General features: G+C 40.8%; 2 protein-coding genes across 2 annotated transcripts; both read right to left on the bottom strand.

The window, feature by feature from the left end:
• Positions 1–853: 853 nt before the first annotated feature.
• Positions 854–10,414, bottom strand: LOC139741447 (tubulin beta chain-like). Its single transcript, XM_071652028.1, has 3 exons — positions 10,218–10,414; positions 2,563–2,898; positions 854–2,172 (listed from the first exon to the last, which is right to left on the bottom strand). The coding sequence occupies exons 1-3, from the start codon at positions 10,272–10,274 to the stop codon at positions 1,225–1,227; spliced, it is 1,341 nt and encodes a 446-aa protein (XP_071508129.1). The 5' UTR covers positions 10,275–10,414; the 3' UTR covers positions 854–1,224.
• Positions 10,415–14,626: 4,212 nt separating this feature from the next.
• LOC139741448 (tubulin beta chain-like) lies at positions 14,627–20,791 on the bottom strand. The gene is made up of 3 exons (XM_071652029.1): positions 20,672–20,791; positions 16,934–17,269; positions 14,627–16,691 (listed from the first exon to the last, which is right to left on the bottom strand). The coding sequence occupies exons 1-3, from the start codon at positions 20,726–20,728 to the stop codon at positions 15,744–15,746; spliced, it is 1,341 nt and encodes a 446-aa protein (XP_071508130.1). The 5' UTR covers positions 20,729–20,791; the 3' UTR covers positions 14,627–15,743.
• Between the last annotated feature and the right edge of the window lie 916 nt (positions 20,792–21,707).

Consider the following 21,707-nt stretch of genomic DNA (forward strand, 5'->3'; position numbering starts at 1 on the left):
TCAGCAGAATTAAATCAAGACTATTTCAATGCGAGGACTATTGAGTGTTAACCTTGCTGGCGTCTGAATTCGTGTCCTTTCTCCTAGCACGAGTTGAGTAGACATTAATGAATGTATCACGAGGGATTCATGCCTTACCTACACTTTCTCACTCGCGCGCACACGCACGCACATACACACGCTGTGACAACATAATTTCACAAGGAAGGTATGGTTCACACTATTCAAAGTTTCCGACCACAGAACTTGATAGTCTGGTTAGAAATAAATTAGCAACCGATGAAGGAGTAGTAAAGACGATCCCGTGTCAACCTCTTGATCTTGTGACTCGACGCAGATTAAAGAGATGGTACCAGTTTTGGTTGAGATGGGGTTTGAGGTTTCTAACGTTTTTTGTTGATGATTTTGTAAGATGATGAGAAACCTCTCATGAAATATATAAGAGCATATAATTCTAAGAGGATTTCAAAGTTTATTTCTTGAAAATCAGTTTTGAAATGGCAGAGATATCCAAAACAAAGCGATCCTCGCATAAGGTAGAATCAACCTTTTATTAGGTTCGCCTTGTACGTGTTGTATCACTTTGTTTTCATATAATCATCTCGGCCATTTCAAACCCGATTTCCATCCAATAAACATTGAATTCCTTAGAATTGTACGCTTTTTAACATTTCATGAAGTTTTTTTAAGTATCTTGCAAAGTCAAAAACTGAATTCTCACCTCAACAAAATACTATACCATCCCTTTAAAAGTCGCAAATTTTATGAACCACTCCTATACAGTGTCAACGAGCACCACTCAAATACAAGGTCTTGACAAAGAATATCAAACAAGATAGTATACTTTGCGTTTTTCATTTATTTCGTGGAATTTTTCAATAATTTTTCTTCAACTCAAAATGTTTTAACAGTCATTGGCATTTTGCATTTTGAAACAGTTTCAGCCTACTTCGTGCAAAGTCAAGAGCCTCTAATCTTCTGTTAAAGAGGCATAAATGATTTTTTTTCTCCGAAAATAAGTTCATAATTTTCTTTTTCTGTAGATAAATTGTATAAATTTGAACGGATTTAGAATCCAATTGTTACTTTTATTTTGGGCGGGGGCAGGGGTTGGCTTCGTCACCTAGTGTTCGCAGTCATGCCTACATGGAAACAGGTGGGTGTGAATATCCAATCGGTGTGTGCAGGGCGGAGCGCCTGAACATGTGGTTTACACTGGTCCTTTTACGCCTCCTCGGCATCTTCTTCCTCCTCCTCGAATTCTCCTTCCTCCTCGGCGGTGGCGTCCTGGTACTGCTGGTACTCGGACACCAAGTCGTTCATGTTGCTCTCAGCCTCAGTGAACTCCATCTCGTCCATGCCCTCGCCGGTGTACCAGTGGAGGAAAGCCTTTCGCCGGAACATGGCGGTGAACTGTTCCGAGACGCGCTTAAAGAGCTCCTGGATGGCGGTGCTGTTACCGATGAAGGTAGCAGCCATTTTGAGACCCCGTGGTGGGATGTCACAGACAGCGGTCTTGACGTTGTTGGGGATCCACTCGACGAAGTAGCTGCTGTTCTTGTTCTGGACATTGAGCATCTGCTCGTCGACCTCCTTCATCGACATACGACCACGGAACATAGAGGCAACGGTGAGGTAGCGGCCATGGCGGGGATCGCAGGCTGCCATCATGTTCTTGGCGTCAAACATCTGCTGGGTTAGCTCGGGAACGGTGAGGGCGCGGTACTGTTGGCTACCACGGCTGGTCAGAGGAGCGAAGCCTGGGATGAAGAAATGGAGACGCGGGAAGGGAACCATGTTGACTGCCAGCTTGCGGAGATCGGCGTTGAGCTGTCCAGGGAACCTGAGGCAGGTGGTAACACCACTCATTGTAGCGGACACCAGATGATTCAAGTCACCGTAGGTTGGGGTGGTGAGCTTGAGGGTCCTGAAGCAGATGTCGTAGAGGGCTTCGTTGTCGATGCAGAATGTCTCATCAGTGTTCTCGACCAGCTGGTGGACTGACAGGGTGGCATTGTAAGGTTCAACTACAGTGTCTGAAACCTTTGGTGAGGGAACCACGCTAAACGTGGTCATGATGCGATCAGGGTATTCCTCCCTGATCTTGCTGATCAGCAGTGTGCCCATACCGGAACCAGTACCACCGCCAAGAGAGTGTGTAAGTTGGAAACCCTGTAGAAATTTAAAAAGGAAAAAAATATATCATAATACATGTCTTCGAGACGGATCATCTTCATACTCTGAAGACAATGTCCGAGTCTCTACTTTTTATTACTGTCGTTTTTTGACATGATCAATTGGGCCAACACAAATCAGACTCACTCCTGGTATAAAAGAGACTAGTATTTGCTGTGAAGATAGCCCGACATCACGTTGATGCTTGTCAGTTGACAAGTGTCATACAGTTTGTGAACAGTGGACATGATTTACACGACACTCTATTGTAAAATTCAAAATGTAAGAATCTGAAAATTATTTTGCAAGCTGTTTCGTAATAATAGTCCTCGCTCAACTACGAGAACCTCGTCAAATCGGATCAAATGTAATGCTAATAGCGATTACCTGAAGACAGTCACAGCTTTCTGATTCCTTCCTAACGACATCGAGCACGGAGTCAACCAGCTCGGCTCCCTCCGTGTAGTGCCCCTTAGCCCAGTTGTTGCCTGCTCCGCTCTGGCCGAAGACGAAGTTGTCTGGTCTGAAGATCTGACCGAAGGGTCCCGATCGCACCGAGTCCATAGTGCCGGGCTCCAGGTCTACGAGCACCGCCCGAGGGACGTACTTGCCTCCGGTGGCCTCATTGTAGTAGACGTTGATTCGTTCTAACTGGAGGTCGGAGTCGCCATGGTAGGTTCCAGTCGGGTCGATACCGTGCTCGTCGGAGATCACCTCCCAGAACTGGTAAGATAAAGAGGAACTCGAATGTTTAGATAAAAACTTTAACACAAGCTTATCCCCAGCTTATTCCAAGCTTATCAAAGGTTTCACCAACTTCTAAGTAGGAAAGTCACAACTTCCATATTCAGCCAAAAATCTAAACTAAACTAATTTTAAGGCACTAGATTTCACAATATATCAATTTCTACTTGAAAGCAAACTGCAAACTACTCTGCCTTCAAGATTACTCGAGCACCCAGTACAGTGACACTAAATTGACCAGTAAAGGTTTAAATAGTACTATGAAATGATAATCGGTAACAAATTCATTTGAAAATTAGTTAAAACCATAATATCACCTACTAACAACTCTTCCACTGAAAAATATTTCAAAACTATCTGTTCTACTCAAATAGCCAATTCGCTTTTGTATATACCCCTCCCCCTCCCCTACCTCCACCTGAAGTCTTCTGTATACCCAGGGTAGCTAACTTCAGTGTGTCATTGCTCTATCAGAGGGTCCTACAATTATGATTAACCTAGCATTGCCAGTTACTATTTTATAAAGACCTGGGTTAAAAGGAACATGGGGCGAAGTATAGTCACTAGACGATATTCATTCGATACACGAGACCTCCGATTGAAAAATTAGGTCTTATCCACCATGCCACAGTGTCCCCCCCCCCCCCCACCTCCAGATGTGGTTGATTTCACAAAGACGTCATTGCTAAATCGTTTTTACTACTATACTTCAGCGATTCGGCGTATTGGACGAAATTTCTTCTTGAATTCATTTACGTTTTAAATATCGAACAACCCACGACCCATGAAGGGAGTCAAGAAGGGGGAATGTAAGACTCCGCAATCCGATCTACGTCCCTTTGTCACGATATTTATCTTTGTAGCTTGTGGTTTAATTTTCACCCCTTTCTCGGGTTTGAATTTGATCAACGGTCCGAGTTCCCGCCAAAGATTAACGGTTTCGGCACCCAAAAATGACTCCGTTCCTTCCAGTGAAAACACACAAATCGCACGCACAACACACAACACACACACACACACACCCACTAGTTGCACCAAGGAGGTTTAATACATTGGAGTTCCAACTGGCTGCAATTATTCAAACAGTTGTCAGATTTCTATTGATGTACAAAAGAATTCCACAGGTGCGCTTGTGCCTTTGATGATCGATGTTCCAAGCCGCCGTCTTGCTGAGCAATCTGACGATTCATTTTGAACGTTATCATAATAGTGGCCATATTTGCTTATTTATTAAATGAAATGAAATTTTACGTAATGACAAAGCATGTAAAACAAAAGTCAATTCCGTCCAGAAATTTGCGCAAAAGTGTAAATCAGAGCTGTATCATGTGAAAATATTTAAAACTGTACCATCCTGGAAAGCTGCTTTTATCACTTTCCCGCTTAATTTCCACAAATGAAACTAATATGGAATAATCTTCAAGTATAATTCTTTATTGATAGATATATCAGATTAGTGCCCGGGTATGCCCAGTCGAGTAATTTTCATCTTTATTTCAACATTTTTTGCTCAGTTTCTATTCGCGCATCCTCGTGTCTGTACCACCTATCTTGTATAAGAAGGGATAGCGAAAAGTAATTACATGTACCATCACAAAGACATATCTTCCTTTGAAAGTGGCTGGTGATTATGCAATGAGACACGAGTCAATTGTCTTCCTATCTGAGCGGCAGATCCAGTTTGCCACATGCTTCAAATATTTTTGAGCGGCGGCTTCGAACATCTAGCAAAGGAAATAAGACGGTTGTGACTCCATTCTCTAGAACCTCCTTGGTTGCACTTGCCCTTTAAAAACAAACACGGAAGTTGTAGAGCCAATGACAACCGTTAGTCTTGCAAGATTTAAGATTATAAAGGCCTACGAAGGACACAATGCTTCGTTGAGTCCAATGAAATCCATTCAGATGAAAGAATAAAAAAAGGGCATGAATTGACTTTCCAGGATGGTGAGTAAATGAAATTAAATTTGTTTCAATTTGTAGAGGATTTTGAACATCCGCCATAGTGCTTTACACAATACTGCCCATTAAGATCAAACAGAACGCAGGACAAAGGGGTGGGGTGAGCTGCCCTTTCAGTTTTTTTTTTCTTTTTCTCTTTTGGCGGGGGAGTGGAGTGTCATTGCTGTAGACATTATACAGAACAATCAAATAGATAAAAGGGTGCGTAATTTTGACGTAGTTATCACGGTGAGCCAACGCATGAACTTTTGGGTTGTTTCCACAACAATCCTCCCCTCGCATTGAGTTAAAGTTAACAACAAATTACGGAAGGTGTTGCGATCGACGTACGTCATCTTATGCCAAAGTCTGAACCGCACTATAAGTCTAAGGTACGCGTTGAAAAGCTTTAAAGGGATCGTATAGTTTTGGTTGACACCTAACCTCCGGTTTCTAACATTTTTTGGTGAGATTGTGAGAAACCTCTCATGAAATATGAAAGAGTATGTAATTCCAAAAGGAATTCAACGTTTATTTGATGAAAATTGGTTTTTAAATGGCTGAGATACCCAAAACAAAGCAATTCTCATAAAATGTGGGACCCACCATTTATACGATCGCTTTGCTTTACTTTATTTTTGGATTTGTCAGCCATGCCAAAACCGATTTTCATCAAATAAACTTTGATTTCCTCTTAGAAAGGTACGCTCTGTACTATTTTACAAACAGTTTCTTGATATCTCAAGAAAGTTTAAAACCAATTCTCACCTCTACCAATACGGTACCATCCCTTTTATCTGGTAGACTCCTGACATTATACAGGGTCACAAGAATCGAGGCGTAATCATTGTATACAGCAGAGACAGCCTTTGCATCTTTTGAAAACCTAATCATGACGAGGCATTCTTTCCGTGTTCATCCAAGAGAGAATCTGACGCCGAGCTTCAATGAATAACGCGATTGAAGGATAAACCGCCATTAGCGGATTCGCGAAAGGATTTTACGTGTCTTATTGGCATTTTCTCAGACAGACGACTGGCGTTATTTCTATTCCACCCCTCGCGCACAAACATGGACATCGACACTTTTTTTTTCCAAGGAAGTGAATCAAGTTCAGACTGGGAATATGATAATCGATGCAAACATCCCAGCCAACTGCTGATTGTCTTTGACCTCTTGTAATCTAGTCACAGGCAAAATTTGACTTGAATAAAAAAAAAGTCTGCTTATTTGCCTTACACAAACAACCTGACGGCAACTTCAGAATAGTCTTTTAAGTGTTAAAGGGACCACCAGTTCACCAAAAATATGTGTCCTTTAGTGAATGCAGCAATATCACTAGAACATGTGAAATTTGAGGAAAATTGGACTTTCCGTTCAAAAGTTTTTTTTTTAATTTGTAAAGTTTCAGTGGCTGCTATGGCTTGATGAGAAGACTGCAGTTTGTGATCAGGACAGCGATTATCATAAACAATTTTAACATTACACAACGGTGTTCCCTCAACTTGTTTCTGACTCGTGTTAAGGGTAAAATAGATATTGTTCCCCCTACTTTTTGAAAGTGCCGAGGGAAGTCAAGGGCTCTCATTTGAGTCATTTTGCTAGAAATATTTAAATATATTGAATTCTGTTTATATTATCTTAATATCGTTGTCCTGTAGCGACATCACAAACTGCTGTAGTCTTCTCATCCGGCCATCATGACGACGCCGGAAATGTTTTAAAAGTCCATAACTTTTGAACGCAATCCCCTGGCAATGTCCTATTTTCCTCAACATTTCACCGATGTGTTCTGGTATACTGTTCAGTCAATCCTCGCACATTCTCGAGTGTTTTTTTTTTTTTTAATGGCGAGAAAGAACTGGGAAAAGAGAAACGATTTAGGGTTCTACCATGATTGTTTTTTGAGAGTTTGATACGATTACGGATTGCCTAGAATTACCTCAAGTGCTTTAATCACGTAGTCTTCACGTTGGCACGGTCGATCTCTTATGAAAATTGGTTCGCTGTAATAAAAAACAGTCCCATATTTGCATATTGAAATCTGACCCACTGTCGACTTTGTAAAAACAAGTGAGTGATAAATTATACTTCACATGATAAAGAAAGAAAAAAAGATCGTAACATACCGGGAACTACTTTAAACCGAATATCTGGTCCCTAAAGATATGACAATTGGTTATAAAAGAATTCTTGATGCCACTACGAACATGTCTGCAGGAAATATGAGGCGTTATAGCTCCTGAAGTATCCGTTCTCTAAACTGGCAGCATGCAGTAATAAATCATAAGGAAGAACGACCATATCATTATGACCCGATATAATGATACCACGTTAACGAGTTCATTAATCATCTTGCTGATGGGTTTATACCACAGAACGTGGGAAAGGAAGTCACAATCTGTCCTCCACTTGACTCGACTGGTGTCATCGACGTCAACAGGAACTCACTGCAGGTCCTCCACCACATTACCTTCTCCCCTTACATCGTGTATTGCCCAATGCTGATTACTCCTCTCCGCTACTGGAGTTCCGCATGGGACGAATCTTACGCCTCGTATTTAAGGAGGCATATTTGCTAAAGTAGCCAAATTCATGCTGAAATTTTTTTTTCAAAAAGACTACTACCACTATCAATACAATGATGGTAATTGGAATCATTAACTTTGATTGTATAGCGCATACAGTTATACCATGAAGGAAGTCCCTTTTCGCATTAGAGAAGTGAAAGTGTTAGAAAGGAGTCGTATCAATTAACTTCGACAATGACAGTTACATTGCCTTATTTATTCTGCAAGACACTGCTGATCTATGCTTTACGAATATCAGCTCAGTACAAGACTATATCCTGCATAGTTCCACTTGAGTATTCTCATGTAGGCATCAGCTGCAATAATTCGATATAAGCAGTTAATTGCGCTCCATCGACAAACAATCATTCGGTCGAATAAGGAATTCAATTTTTTGCCTACCGAAGTTATAACAAGCTAAATCGTCAATACACAGTCTTTCAATCTTTCATCTTTCACAAGCTTTTTCCTGAAACTCGTTAGTCACGGATAACTGTTACAAGCTCCAGAATTTATCGCATCTAATCTGCTGAGAGCAAATTTGTCGGCGGAAATCACTGTCAAAACCCTTGATGAACCCCCCCCCCCCCCGTTACACTCTGGAGGACCTAATGTGTGTGTGTGTGTATGTGTGTGTGTGTGTGTGTGTGTGTGTGTGTGTCTTGCATTGGCTGAAATAATCCCCATTTCAAATTTTACGACTACTATTTAAAAAGGAGGTTCTTTAACAACCAGAATCAGTAAGTCTTGCATGCAAACAGATTTGAAATACTGAATTGTATTTCATAGGAGAGCTGAATAAAAAAGACAAAAGAAAAGAAAATACATTGGCATCGACGAAACGGCGATCATCACAACGGTATACCCCCGCCCCCCCCCCCCCACACACACACACAAACACAGGAGGAAAACTCACGCGCAAACACCACACGGCAGCGCCAATTGAAGCATGTAACACGGGTTATATACATTTGCATCCTATTCCGATTGATGTAATTTCTGCCACGTGTAAGCGTCCCGGAAATTAATTTCAAATAGGTAACGCCTTCGGTTCTTCACGACTTGTATGCATGGCATTGTAATGCGAACCCTGTTCAAGATTTCCAAACGGCTTTCAAATTATCGTGTCAAGCTCTGTTTATTCTCACACAGTTTGAGCCGGAGTACACAAACGATTTGGTATACAAAAGATATGTTTGTACACATTCTTCACTTTGTTTGATAGGGAAAAAAACTGAGCGAGGACTTAGGGTATGTCCCTGGTCGTTGTACTCACTCTAGGATGCAGCTAGGCCCTACTTACTTCAGACAGTGAATGAGGCTGAAGACTGTTGTCGAGCTCTGCCGAAGCATGCATTCAGCTTATCACAAAGATCATTTCGTGCGAACATGGCGAAAGAGTGCCTCAAATGTTCCCGGTTTGGTTAATTCTGTTGGTCTTTGTTCCCCTCCGCTATACCCTCACCTCTCCGAGTTCTTTGGAGGTAAATATTGTGTCCAATTATGTTGAGAAAATAAACTTCCATTAAAAATTATTGGCCGTCATGAAAATCTTGGAAGATTCGAGATTCGCAGGTTGCCACCCCCACCATTGTGTTCCCCTTCCTTCTCATACCCCCCCCCCCCAGTCTGCATTCTATGCATTTCCCGCCCAGAATGTTCTTAAACAAAAATGTTCTTTAATTTAATCCTTGCAGCAAACTTTTTCCTTATCGGCAATGTCAACACTTAAATTCTAACCCATGCACGTTAGTATAAGACATATTTTCTTTCTTCATGGAGGTTGCGTATGAACTTCCGCCACATCCCCCCCCCCCTCCCACCCATTCGTTTATTCATTTTCCACTCGGACTGGCCACAAATTCGTGTTCTACAACTTGATTCCTCCCAAAGCCTTTCCGGCTTTCCCCTGACCGTTATGATATTCAACTCTTACCCTTATTCATGCACAAAAACATCACTCTAGATCTAGCTTCTGCATTCCTTTCGTCATGGATGTTGCACATGATCCCTTGCCCAACATTAAAGCATATTTCTTTTCCTCAAAATATCTCCAGGAAAATAGCCCACTAGATCTATAACACTGTTATAACCACTCCATCTATGCTATACCGGTTTGGTTAACCTCGATGTATATCGCAACAACGCTAATCATGCTTGCCATTCCTGGACTATTAACGACAGAACACCTGTGAACATGGCTCCGCCGCGACACTAATAACATGCCCTCGTGTGATATTGATTTTTGTAAACAGTCATACTTAAATCAACACGTCCAGATGTTCCACCGTGGCGCCCGGGCGTGGCGCCTCGTAACGCCTCGCGCACGTAGGCCTATGGCTTCCACGTGGAAGACTTTAGAGAGGGGCAAGGGGCTTAGAGCAACATAGGCTGGAATATACTGTGCCTAGCAATGGCAGTATGAAAATAACTGAGTCTTGGTTCATTAACGCGTGTTGACTGATTTATCCCTTTATATTAGACTCTAGACTTTGGTTTCCATACACTTAAACTGATGGGAATTTCTACATGTCGGAACCAACGCTTATCTTGTTCCTCCGATTCAAATTATGGACACCATGTTATTGGTACCTCTCTCATTCATTATAATTTGTAGTTTTGAATTGAATTCATTTGAAATGCTTACATTAACAAAACATAGAATTACCATCTTTTTCTTCTAATGTGCGCGGTTGATGCAATGATTTTCAAATATCGATATTTGAAAACATATAAAACTTTAATTAAAGGTGTGCAGGTGTTAATAAACGAGGGCAGACACATTACCTTGGCTCCAATCTGGTTGCCACACTGACCAGCCTGGACATGGACGATTTCCCTCATTTTCTGTCGTTGTTTTGCTCTTTCGAAAAGATGAAACAAGTACAAAGGTGGAGTCTCCTGCTTGTTTTGCAGACTACTCGTCCACTGCACTAGTCTAATGCCGGTGCTCTACGAAAACTGAATTCAAACTTGCAATGCGCACCGCTTATAATATTGCATCACGCCTCGCGCACCAGTCATGGTACGTAAAGACTGGCAATGACATAGCTCCGTCAGGGATTTTCTCAAAAGTTCTACATGCAATGTATATGCGCAGCGTGTAAGATCTTGTATAATGAACCGCTTCTGTAAGGCTGCGTTCACATAAAAGTACTAGTCGGCTTTTCGGGGCTCGTTTTCGAGGGCACGGGAATAGCTTGAATCGAACGATAGGATTTCCTCACACCAGTTCACATAAGAAGGCACTATTCGAAAGTACCGAATAGCTGCGAATAGTACAGCAAAGAGGGAATCGAGCTTGCTCGATTTTCTTGCAGCGTATACCGTCTCTCTTTTATAAAATAATGACAATTTTGGTCTGGATTTGCCCTTTAGCAAAAATAAGCATGTAGACTGACATTCTGATGCAGTTTAGAAATTGTTAATAAGATTTGCTGGGATGTAGGAGGAAGAAATCCTCACTGCATGGGATGGTGAGTTGACGGTGCGGGTGATGGTGTGCTGGGTGCCCGAATAGCGAAAAGCGAATAGCGAATAGCGAATAGCGAATACTTCTATGTGAACGCAGCCTTAGGTAGCACGCGTGTCCTATTTTGATATTCTTTTGGCGCCGTCAAGTTGACCCAATACACCATCACCCGCACAATCAACTCCCTATCCCATGCAGCGATGATTTCTTCCTCCTGCACAGCCATCCCAGCAATCTTATTAAGTGTTTCTAAACTGAGATTACAGTGGAACGTACCATTTTTGTTACAAGAAAGTTAGAAATTGAGTATATGAATAAAAAAACTGATCCAACTCCATCCTAGGTCATTTTGACTAAATCAATTAAAACTGATTATTTTTGATTTGTTTAATAACATTATTAACTACACGCAGCGCTGTCGCAAAGCGACAGCGCTGCACCTCTATTCCTTCGCGGACGTTGTTATCGTTCACTGTTTCCTTCATGAATATCTTTATTAATCGTGGAAAACTAAAATATAAGGAATTATCGTAATCTATGACCATCATTCAATAACCGGTATGCAATTTTTTGTTTAATTACATCTAAAACTTACCGAAATCTATGGCTGAAATCAGGTCTGTAAACGTCCTTACTGCTTCACTCCTCATCTGCGTGTTATATGAATGGCATTCACTCTCGTATACTACAACGTAGGTAGTCGGGGCGGAAGTGATGAGATAGTCGGATGACCCCGACTAAAAAAGTTCAAATCATTGCCGGTGCAGCACGCGCGGATCTACTACAAGCTTTACGTAACACATTAAACGCACGGGCGCACGAGTGTACGTAAAAAGCAACCACTTCTGAATGCGCATGCGTGGTACTTTGTTGCTTTTGTGAAGCTCTCGAAGGAAAAGATGCCACCGCACGATCTACTCCGAAAAATTCAACAATAAGGTCTGGATACAAACAAAACGCCGAATTCAACTCAACCATCAGGAAAATACGCTGTAGGAAAGTGTTGCAAATTATATTACTCTTAAAATCATACAAAATAAAAGGTATTTTATGTGATTTTGCCGTCAATAGTGACGGTCGTTTACAACGTTGAAACACTAACACATGTCAGACCCTGTGCGCAGCACAGTGTCTGGTCAGGCTATAACATTATATGTGATCATGATACACAACACTGCATCAGAATATCAGTCTACATGCTTATTTTGCTAAAGGGCAAATCAAGACCAAAATTTTCATCGTTTCATAAACGAGAGATGGTATACGCTGCACGAAAATCTAACAAGCACTATTCCCACTATACTATGCTATACGCAGCTGTACGGCATTTTCGAATAGTGCCCTTTTATGTGACCCGGTATTAGGAAATCCTATCGTTCGATTCAAGCTATTCGCGTGCCCTCGAAAACGTACACCGTATACCCGAATAGTGTACTCCTGAGGATGATTCCAGTTTAATTGAATTACGACAACGAAACAAATTTTGCACATTTTCACGTACGCAAATATGCAAGGTTTCCATTTTGTCTCTTTTGACAATCTGTGTGTAACAGGTATAAAGTCCAGAGGTGCGGGGGAAAAAAATGTGCAGGGCTGTGTTATCACTCTCGATTTTCGGAGGAGGGAACAGGAAAGAAATATACCAATGATTATACAAAGAGAGCAACAGGAAAAAGATTTTAGACGACGATCCCTAAACACATGGGCGTAATCTCCAAAATCCTCTTTTCTGCACACTTGTGTGATAGTCTCAATGACGAGTCAAGCTTCGAAGTGTGACTGGTCAAACCACTCTTAATGCCTGGCAACAAAACAAACATGGTTGTGAAGATGGTTTGTTTGTTACTGTTGTATTTTTTGTGGGTTCGTCTCCATAATAACTTCACACTTTCCCCGTTTTTCAACCCAACGTTCACCACATTCCAGGACACCTGTAATAAGAACGGAAGCCAGATACTGTTCCATTGTTGATGGTTTGGCTAACTTCACTCTCTTTCAATAATTCAACGTGCACAACATACCTGGACACCTGTAACATGCAGATAAGCCAGGTATTTCATTGTTGACGATCTATTTCTATGACCGGACGTAACCCCGAGATAAACAAAACTTACCAGCTTTTATGTTTTGTACGCTGTCAAATATTGTCTTATGGGATGATTTCAAACGCTTAGAAGAGTTTAACCAAGCTGAAAAAAAAAATGATATGCAAGTTTTTACATTCATCCACCCACTCATACTGCTTGATCGCCTAGATGCCTACATGAAAAAAAAAAGGATTTAGTATCCAGACTCATACACACACACCTACACACACACACATACACACATACACACACACACACACACACATACACATTCACATACGATACACCTACACACATTATACACAGATATCCCCCATTCTGAGACGGTTCGTTTGACACTATTCTTTCGTTGTTTGTGTTGAGGGGGACGAGGAGGATCCGCGGGGGATGAGAAGGGGCGGGCCAGGGGCTACCCCTATTTTTGGCTCGAAAAGAAGAAGAAGAGAGGAAGAAGAAAGATTCCTCCAAATGGCACTGACCGGCATTCAAGTCTGAACTTTCCACAAAGTATACGTGTTGACGTGGGAATTATTTCTAGCCTTTATCTTGTCAAGATGAGCGTGACTTTGTCCTGTGATTTTCCAATGAGGATACAGTCCCTATCGTGACACTTACGTCCTTAAAGGACAAGTTCACCTTCATAGTATACATATGGAATGAGTGAATGCAGCAATATTTGTAGAATACATCAGTAAAAGTTTGAAGAAAATCGGATAATCCATTCACAAGTTATGAATTTTTTTTGAAGTGTCTGCGCAGTCACTGCTGGATGAGAAGACTATAGTGTACAATGTCACATGCGTACAACGATACCATAAGGAAATATATAGAGAATTTTACCAATTTTTTTTTTTTTAAAGTGCGTATTTCCTCGACTTGTCGCTAACGTATGTTCAAGGTAATATTATTCCCCTGCCTTCTGAAAGAGGCAAATCAAGCGTTCTTTTATTATGCGAGAAAAGTGAAAATATGTTGAATTTTCTTTGTTTTCATTATTTCGTTGTACATATATGACATCACAGGCTGTAGTAGTCTTCTCATCTAGCAGTGACTGAGTGGAAACTTCAAAATTCACAACTTTTTAACGGGTTGTCAAATTTTCCTCAAACCCTCACTGATGTGTTCAAATAATATTGCTGCATTCACTCAATCCACATGTCTATGAAGGTGGACTTGTCCTTTGAATAACACACTGTGTTTTATTCGTAAAGCGCCACTCACTGCTGCTCATACTCATCGAAGTTTTCAAAACTTATTCGATTCGATTATCATCCATTATCTATTTGATAGTAGTGACACTTATTTCGATTCGTACATAAAGGGCGACTTTGTGACATGATCGATAATTTTTATTATGTCCCCTCCGCTCCCCCAAATAGTGTTTATTGTTCAGGTCTTATCAGTATCGTCAGGGTCAGCTCGTAAGAAATAATTGTCAAACAAGATGATAATATCTAAATCACTGATGCAGAGAGAAAGATGCCCGTGTGAGAATATCATACCTCTCTACCGCCTTCTAGAGTAATGCCCCCGGTGCATGTAGCGAAGGCACTTTGCGATATGGCACATGAAGCACTCAAGAATGAGATAAAGACACGATAATTATGTTAAACGTTGTTTGTTTTAATCAGAATTCACACACAAAAAAAACAGTTCTCATGGAGAGAAAGGTTTTGAAGAACTCCCAGAAAAGGATGTGATTTGATCTTGATATACTTTAAGTATAAAACCATAATGATTTCGGCCTTGCCAACACTTCCGATAACGACTTCAAAAGATTTGTAAATGGAACACATTAACCCGTTCCATTCGGAATTCTGAAATGCCCATAGACTTAATGCGCAAGGTTCCCGTACAGAGTGGGTTAAGAACTTCTGACAGCCTGCAGAGCTGTGGAACTATTATTTTTTCAAAGTTCAAACCAAATACCCTTGGGGAATATCAACATTCTGGGGTTGCACTGCATCACCTTCTCTTCACTGAAACGAATATTGCTACAAAAAAAAAAAGAGTTTTGATTGTGCAATCGGTAAATTGTGTTGTCAATTCCGCCTCCAACAATAGCCTTTGAAAAGAACCTCATGACTTAGTTTTGCTCTTTAGTCTTTCTTCCCCGCTGAGCGTCTCGTTCGAGAGAAACAGCGAAGCAAGAGGTGAATGCGGGAACGATCGAGTGCCACCAGGGACTCGGTTAGTTGCGCGTTCAGCCCTTGACTTCAGATCTTAAAGGGATGGTACAGTATTGGTTGAGATGAGAATTGGGCTTTTAACTGTTTGTGATACACCAAGGGACTACTTACGAAATATAGTACAGAGCATACCATGCTAAGAGGAATTCAAAGTTTATTTGATTAAAATCGGTTTTGGAATGGCTGAGACATCCACAAACAAAGCCATCATAATAAAATGCGGGTCCCACATTTCATTCGGATCACTCTGTTTTGGGTATCTCAGCCGTTTCAGAAACAATTTTCATCAAATAAACTTTGAATTCCTCTTGAAATTACAGGCTCTTTCATATTTCATAAGAGGTTTCTCATTATCTCACCAAAATGTTAGAAACCTGAAGTTAGGTCTCAACCAAAACTATTCGATCCCTTTAACAAGTAGTTTCGAATAAGTCTCACGATTCTTGATGCTTGACAAATGCCTGTCTCTGTCATCGGCAGCCTTTAACTTATAACTCCTTTAGTGTGAAATTATTTGCACAATTTACAAATTGTATTAACAGGAAAAGAAAACTTAAACACCAATTTAGGCCTCCTCCTCCTCTTCCTCCTCCTCATCGAAGTCACCGTCATCCTCGGCAGTGGCGTCCTGGTACTGCTGATACTCGGACACCAAGTCGTTCAAATTACTCTCAGCCTCAGTGAACTCCATCTCGTCCATGCCCTCGCCGGTGTACCAGTGGAGGAAAGCTTTTCGTCGGAACATGGCAGTGAACTGCTCGGAGACTCTCTTGAAGAGCTCCTGGATCGACGTGCTATTGCCGATGAAAGTGGCCGCCATCCTGAGACCACGTGGTGGGATGTCACAGACGGCGGTCTTGACGTTACTGGGGATCCACTCGACGAAGTAGCTGCTGTTCTTGTTCTGGACATTCAGCATCTGCTCGTCAACTTCCTTCATGGACATACGACCACGGAACATTGCAGCAACGGTCAAGTAGCGGCCGTGGCGGGGATCGCAAGCAGCCATCATGTTCTTGGCGTCAAACATCTGCTGGGTCAGCTCCGAAACGGTGGAGGCGCGGTACTGCTGGCTGCCACGGCTGGTCAGAGGAGCGAAGCCTGGGATAAAGAAGTGGAGACGAGGGAAGGGAACCATGTTGACTGCCAGCTTGCGGAGATCGGCGTTGAGCTGTCCAGGGAACCTGAGGCAGGTGGTAACACCACTCATGGTAGCAGACACCAGATGATTCAAGTCACCGTAGGTTGGTGTGGTGAGCTTGAGGGTTCTAAAGCAGATGTCGTAGAGGGCTTCGTTGTCGATGCAGAATGTTTCGTCTGTGTTCTCTACCAGTTGGTGGACTGACAGAGTAGCATTGTAGGGTTCCACAACAGTGTCTGAAACCTTCGGAGAGGGAACCACACTGAATGTGGTCATGATGCGATCTGGGTATTCCTCTCGGATCTTGCTGATCAGCAGTGTGCCCATACCGGAACCAGTACCACCTCCTAGAGAGTGCGTCAGTTGAAAGCCCTGTACCATGAAAAACAAAGATAAATGTATGCTTAGAAGTGATGAGTTCTCATTCGGTCAACGTATAGAATCAACATGGTAGAATGATTGAGGCGGCTTTGGTATCATCTTGTAAGGCACTCCAGAATATAAGATTTAGTGTACAGTGCGTCACTTGGAATGCGTTTGGCGCGTAAAGCGTATCATTGGTTTGTCTGTAAGTCCTTGAGAGTTCAAAAGAAATCACAAAAATGGAAACATACCTGAAGACAATCACAACCCTCCGATTCCTTCCTGACGACATCGAGCACGGAGTCGACCAGCTCTGCTCCCTCTGTGTAGTGCCCCTTAGCCCAGTTGTTACCTGCTCCGCTCTGGCCGAAGACGAAGTTGTCCGGTCTGAAAATCTGGCCGAAGGGTCCCGATCGAACGGCATCCATGGTGCCGGGCTCGAGGTCGACGAGTACCGCCCGAGGGACGTACTTGCCTCCGGAGGCCTCATTGTAGTAGACGTTGATCCGATCTAACTGGAGGTCGGTTTCTCCACGGTAAGTTCCAGTCGGATCGATGCCATGCTCGTCGGAAATCACCTCCCAGAACTAACGAGCCATATAAAACAGTGGATGGATAAATGTTAGCTTTATCAAAATCTGACTTGTGTATTCAATAACGTAGTCTTCCACGCTGGAAGACCACCTGCTTGCAACTTTGTTCAGCTTCGTTCGGAGAAAACCTTATGGACAATAACAACACTCAAGCAGCGAAACAGCGAAAAGGATACTTGAGGGCATAAAATTCATCCATCTGCAGATGATTCAGAATGGAACTAGTTTCCCTTTCAATCTTTGATCTTTTTAGGGGGAGGAGAAAGGTGTTTTTAATTTAAGAAAACTGTGCCCAGCATGAAGAATGACCATTCAGACCACTTTTTAAATGTTCTGGTATTTATGCATTATCGTTATTATCATCATCACCATCATTAGTTTTATTGTTGTTATTGTTATTATCATTATCATTATCATTATCATTATTAGCATTATTTTTATCATAATGAAACAAATTGTGAAATTTGATGTCCTCCTCGATCTTTTTCTTTGTGTTTCTTCTTCGTTCCTTCAGCATAATTCTATTGGAAATTTGTACTCCCACTCTGGCATGTCTGGTTCCGTCCGCTTTTCGTCTGCCGGGTACCAGGTACTTTCAAAGACACATCTCAACAGTGTCTTACCACTGAGGTATGATTACTAAGTTTTACAAAATTCCTCCATAGTTGGTACTTGTATTGGCAAAAGAGTTAGGGAAATCATAGATATCAAAGTCTATGCACACCCAAGACGGGCTTAATAGCAGCACCACCAATTTGCTATGCCCTCACATTGGTATATACGTATGCATTTTTCTTCTTTCGTATGTGAATGCTCAGCTACTCTTAAAAATGATGCAATCAAAACAGAAAAAACCATGTATACCAATAAATATTTCTCCATTCACAATGTGGCAAAAGAAAGAACACATTAGTCAATAAACACGTCTGCATATCAGTATTCAAATATTCTTCAGATCAAACCTCTTTGCCGTGCGTGATTTTTTGTTGATCCTTTCGGTAAGGTAATTAAGCAGACAAACATCGTTCGCATCATTGAAATACCAGTGTCGTGTGATATCAATAGGGGAATAAGAATCAAAGGAAATTGCAATACCAAGGCAATGCAGGATAATAGATAACGATAATAATGACTTAATAGCTTTCTAAGCGCAACTGTAAGAGAAATGATTATACCATAGAAAGATAAACACGTGACTCCGTAAACAACATCTCCAAATATGGTATGTGCCACAGCAGGTATAATCTTTGGGGATAAAGAGGGCGGAAAACCCTGGACAGATAAACGTGCATGCGTGCAGGAAGGACACAATGGGTTAACAGGATGAGATTGTGTCGATCAACCTGAGCAGCAGGTTGATAATGGATTTCGTTTGTTTTTTTTTTTTTCGTACAGACCCTATTTGTACGGGATTTCATTTTTCAAACGAGGAACTTAAATTCAGATCAGCACTTGTTCCTCTTTCTGTCCATGCATTTTCAATTCGCATCTTCCTCCCACGATATAACTCATACCATAACACCAATATAGTGAATGTATGGATACTTTAATTCCACATAATTATTTCATTTAACACCACTCTTCATTTTCTTGTTAGACATTTGGAAAGAGAAAACTGTGATACAGGCGACCGACAAAAAAAAAATCCATATACCATCATACTGTCCTCTCAAACAAACAAAGGAACATATGAACAAACAAACAAACAAACAAATAACAAAAATTCGAAAAATCACTAAACACATGGGTTCACAAAAATTAGACGGTGTAACGAGTCTGGCAGTGAACAACTTTTTACGCGAGTCACGTTTGCCACGCCCACCTCGCGCATGCGTGAAAGCATAGCTTCCCCGTTGAAGGTGCTGCTATGTAGCTTTTGTAATATCGAGAATGAATTGCTTTGCTTAATTATAATTTGTCGTATTTAGCTGGTTCTGCTACATATGTTTGCTAGTTTCATATTGTCGACTTGGTCACAAACATGAATAGGAAACATAGTCTCTGCGTGAATCTTGCTTCGATATGGTTAAAGCTGAAAATGTCTGAGTTGTAAGACAAGAAAAAGTCTCACAAGGCTTATTAAAAGGTGAGAGTTCCTATAGTACATTGGAGAACAAGACAGAACAAGAAAGGAGCAAATTTGTCCAGTGTTAGCTGTCTTCCGACTTTGAACATTCTTTCCAAAGTTAAATCTCCATCAAGGTGTATGGTTTCAATTCTTGATGGAGAATTTGTAAGTAACCAACAATGATCAAATATTTTGTTAGAAGGTTCATTTCTTGCTTGAAAATGTGAAACAATGATGTTTTTGATTATCAGAACTTTGCACACAACATGTTTTTAAAGTATAGATATTGCACCCTTTCTAATTTATTCGTACTGATTTATGACAGCTGTTTGCGACGACCCGTAGTTTGTAGCTTTTTCACAGACATGTTATGTTAATGACTTACAATGCAATAAACTTGGGAAAGATGAATATGAAACATTATGGATTATGGTATAGAAAAAGTATAAGGGAGTTTATCGACCAAGCCAAACAAGTTTTGCCAAATGCTTGGTAAATCATCACTCGGAGCGAGAATTATATTGACTCTAAAATGTGAGCAAATTTCATCCATACCTCCACAATAGGAATTGTTGTTTGTTTTTTTGTATCTTGGTTGTTGCTTTTTTCTTTGCCACAAAATATAGTTCCAGAGTGGTGTGAGGAGTCACAATGATAATGTTTATAACACTGGACTGGACTCTTAAAAAGTGCTCATTCTATCTAAAAACATACTAATAAGGCTCATGGAAACAGAAAATGAACATGATAAATTACAACATATAGTGTAACAAAACATATTAATAATCTACAAACGAACTAAATGAATTACATTTTCGTATTGTATTTCAGGAACTACAAGATCTGTTTGTATTTTACAAGATAATCTGGGCCCCGTCTTATAAAGCCTTCAAATCAATCACAAGTCCCCGAATCAATCGCAACTTGCATCGAAGCTCTCAAAAAACTTGTGATTGATTTCTATCACAAGTCTTTATAAAGACAGGCCCCTGGACTGCTACATCTAACATTCTTTGACGAACGGGTCCGCTGAATTCGTCCCAAACTGCTCTTAAAAACTGTCTGAAGCGAAAATTTTTCAATGAATATAATAGAAGGAAATTCATAGCTTATTATAAAGCAACTTTAAGAGCGATTCTAACGAAATAGAGTTGTTGGCTTGACCTGTGCCTTAAAAAGTTTGCGAAGTTTTCTAAATGGTCACCGATGATGGAAAGGTGTGATGCAGAATAAAATGAGAAAAAGACAGAATGTTTTTAGAAATGATTTCCTCTAATGCTCTGATAGTATTAAAGAACAACAACGAATATGTAATGATGAATGTTTACCTTGGCGCCGATCTGATTACCACACTGGCCAGCCTGAACGTGGACGATTTCCCTCATTTTGATGTACTTTTAGAGCCACTGGAAGAAAGAGAGAGAGTGAAGAAGTATCGCGAGGTCTGTCCCTGCCGTGCTGCAAACGTTTAATGATGACAATGGATATGAAGTTCAGACGGAATATAAACCTTCATTCACGCACGTCTCGTCGTTCGCACATGCGCACTGGTTACCGATTCTGTGACGTCACTCTTTGCTAATGTTAAAAAAGCAAATTAAACAATGAGGAAGTCATGGGCCTATAGGGACAGGTGACTTGATATCAAGCAAGAAAATGATTGCACCGAACACACAAAGATAGCAATTCACAAAACAGCAAGTGTCAATTCATTGCATAACTCAGCAAACAGTTCAGCAAATAGGTTTAAGAAATTATACACACGGGACTGTCAGAGACGACTCATCCTTTTTGTCATTCTTTTATTCTAAATGTTAGAAAGATGAATGAAAAATGTGATTGTCCATCATGATGGCATCTCATTGAAGCCCTTCAAAAGTCCTTAGCAATCTCAAGACCTGAGAAACTGAAGACCTGAGATAAACTGTTTACAAAGGATAATTTCATGTTTGTTTGTTTGTGTAGTATTTTTCCTTAAAAAAAGCGAAAGGCACATTGCTTATATTTTTTCATCCAGAGAGGTACAATACAGACCTTACTTCTTTGCTTTCTTTTCTCCCTTATTCTTTCATTTCTATCTCATTCACTCGAACAACATACTCACCAGGTCATGCTCATTGTCTTTTTATCTCAAATTCATCCAAAAAAATCCGATCAGAATGGAATTTTACTACACAGTATCATTTTTGGATTCAAAATGGAATAAAGAAATGAAAGTATAGTGAAAATTCACACTAAAAGATTTTTTAGGATTCCAATAAAACGTAATCGCAACAATGATGTCTAACACTTAAGAGTTTGTTCGCAAAATGAGTTAACTCCATTAATCTGAGGTATTTGCGATTAAAGCTGCTGAAAAAAAAA

The sequence above is a fragment of the Diadema antillarum genome, unplaced genomic scaffold, assembly GCF_040938485.1.
Source record: "Diadema antillarum isolate AM-2024a unplaced genomic scaffold, OU_Dant_1.0 seq00000931_RagTag, whole genome shotgun sequence".
In the NCBI taxonomy this organism is placed as follows: Eukaryota; Metazoa; Echinodermata; class Echinoidea; order Diadematoida; family Diadematidae; genus Diadema; species Diadema antillarum.

Coding starts and splice junctions, on each gene's coding strand:
- LOC139741447 (XM_071652028.1), bottom strand. CDS start 10,274: ATGAGGGAAATCGTCCATGTCCAGGCTGGTCAGTGTGGCAACCAGATT. Junction 2,899..10,217: donor GCAACCAGATTGGAGCCAAG/GTAATGTGTCTG, acceptor TTATCTTACCAG/TTCTGGGAGGTGATCTCCGA. Junction 2,173..2,562: donor AAAGCTGTGACTGTCTTCAG/GTAATCGCTATT, acceptor AAATTTCTACAG/GGTTTCCAACTTACACACTC.
- LOC139741448 (XM_071652029.1), bottom strand. CDS start 20,728: ATGAGGGAAATCGTCCACGTTCAGGCTGGCCAGTGTGGTAATCAGATC. Junction 17,270..20,671: donor GTAATCAGATCGGCGCCAAG/GTAAACATTCAT, acceptor ATGGCTCGTTAG/TTCTGGGAGGTGATTTCCGA. Junction 16,692..16,933: donor AGGGTTGTGATTGTCTTCAG/GTATGTTTCCAT, acceptor TTCATGGTACAG/GGCTTTCAACTGACGCACTC.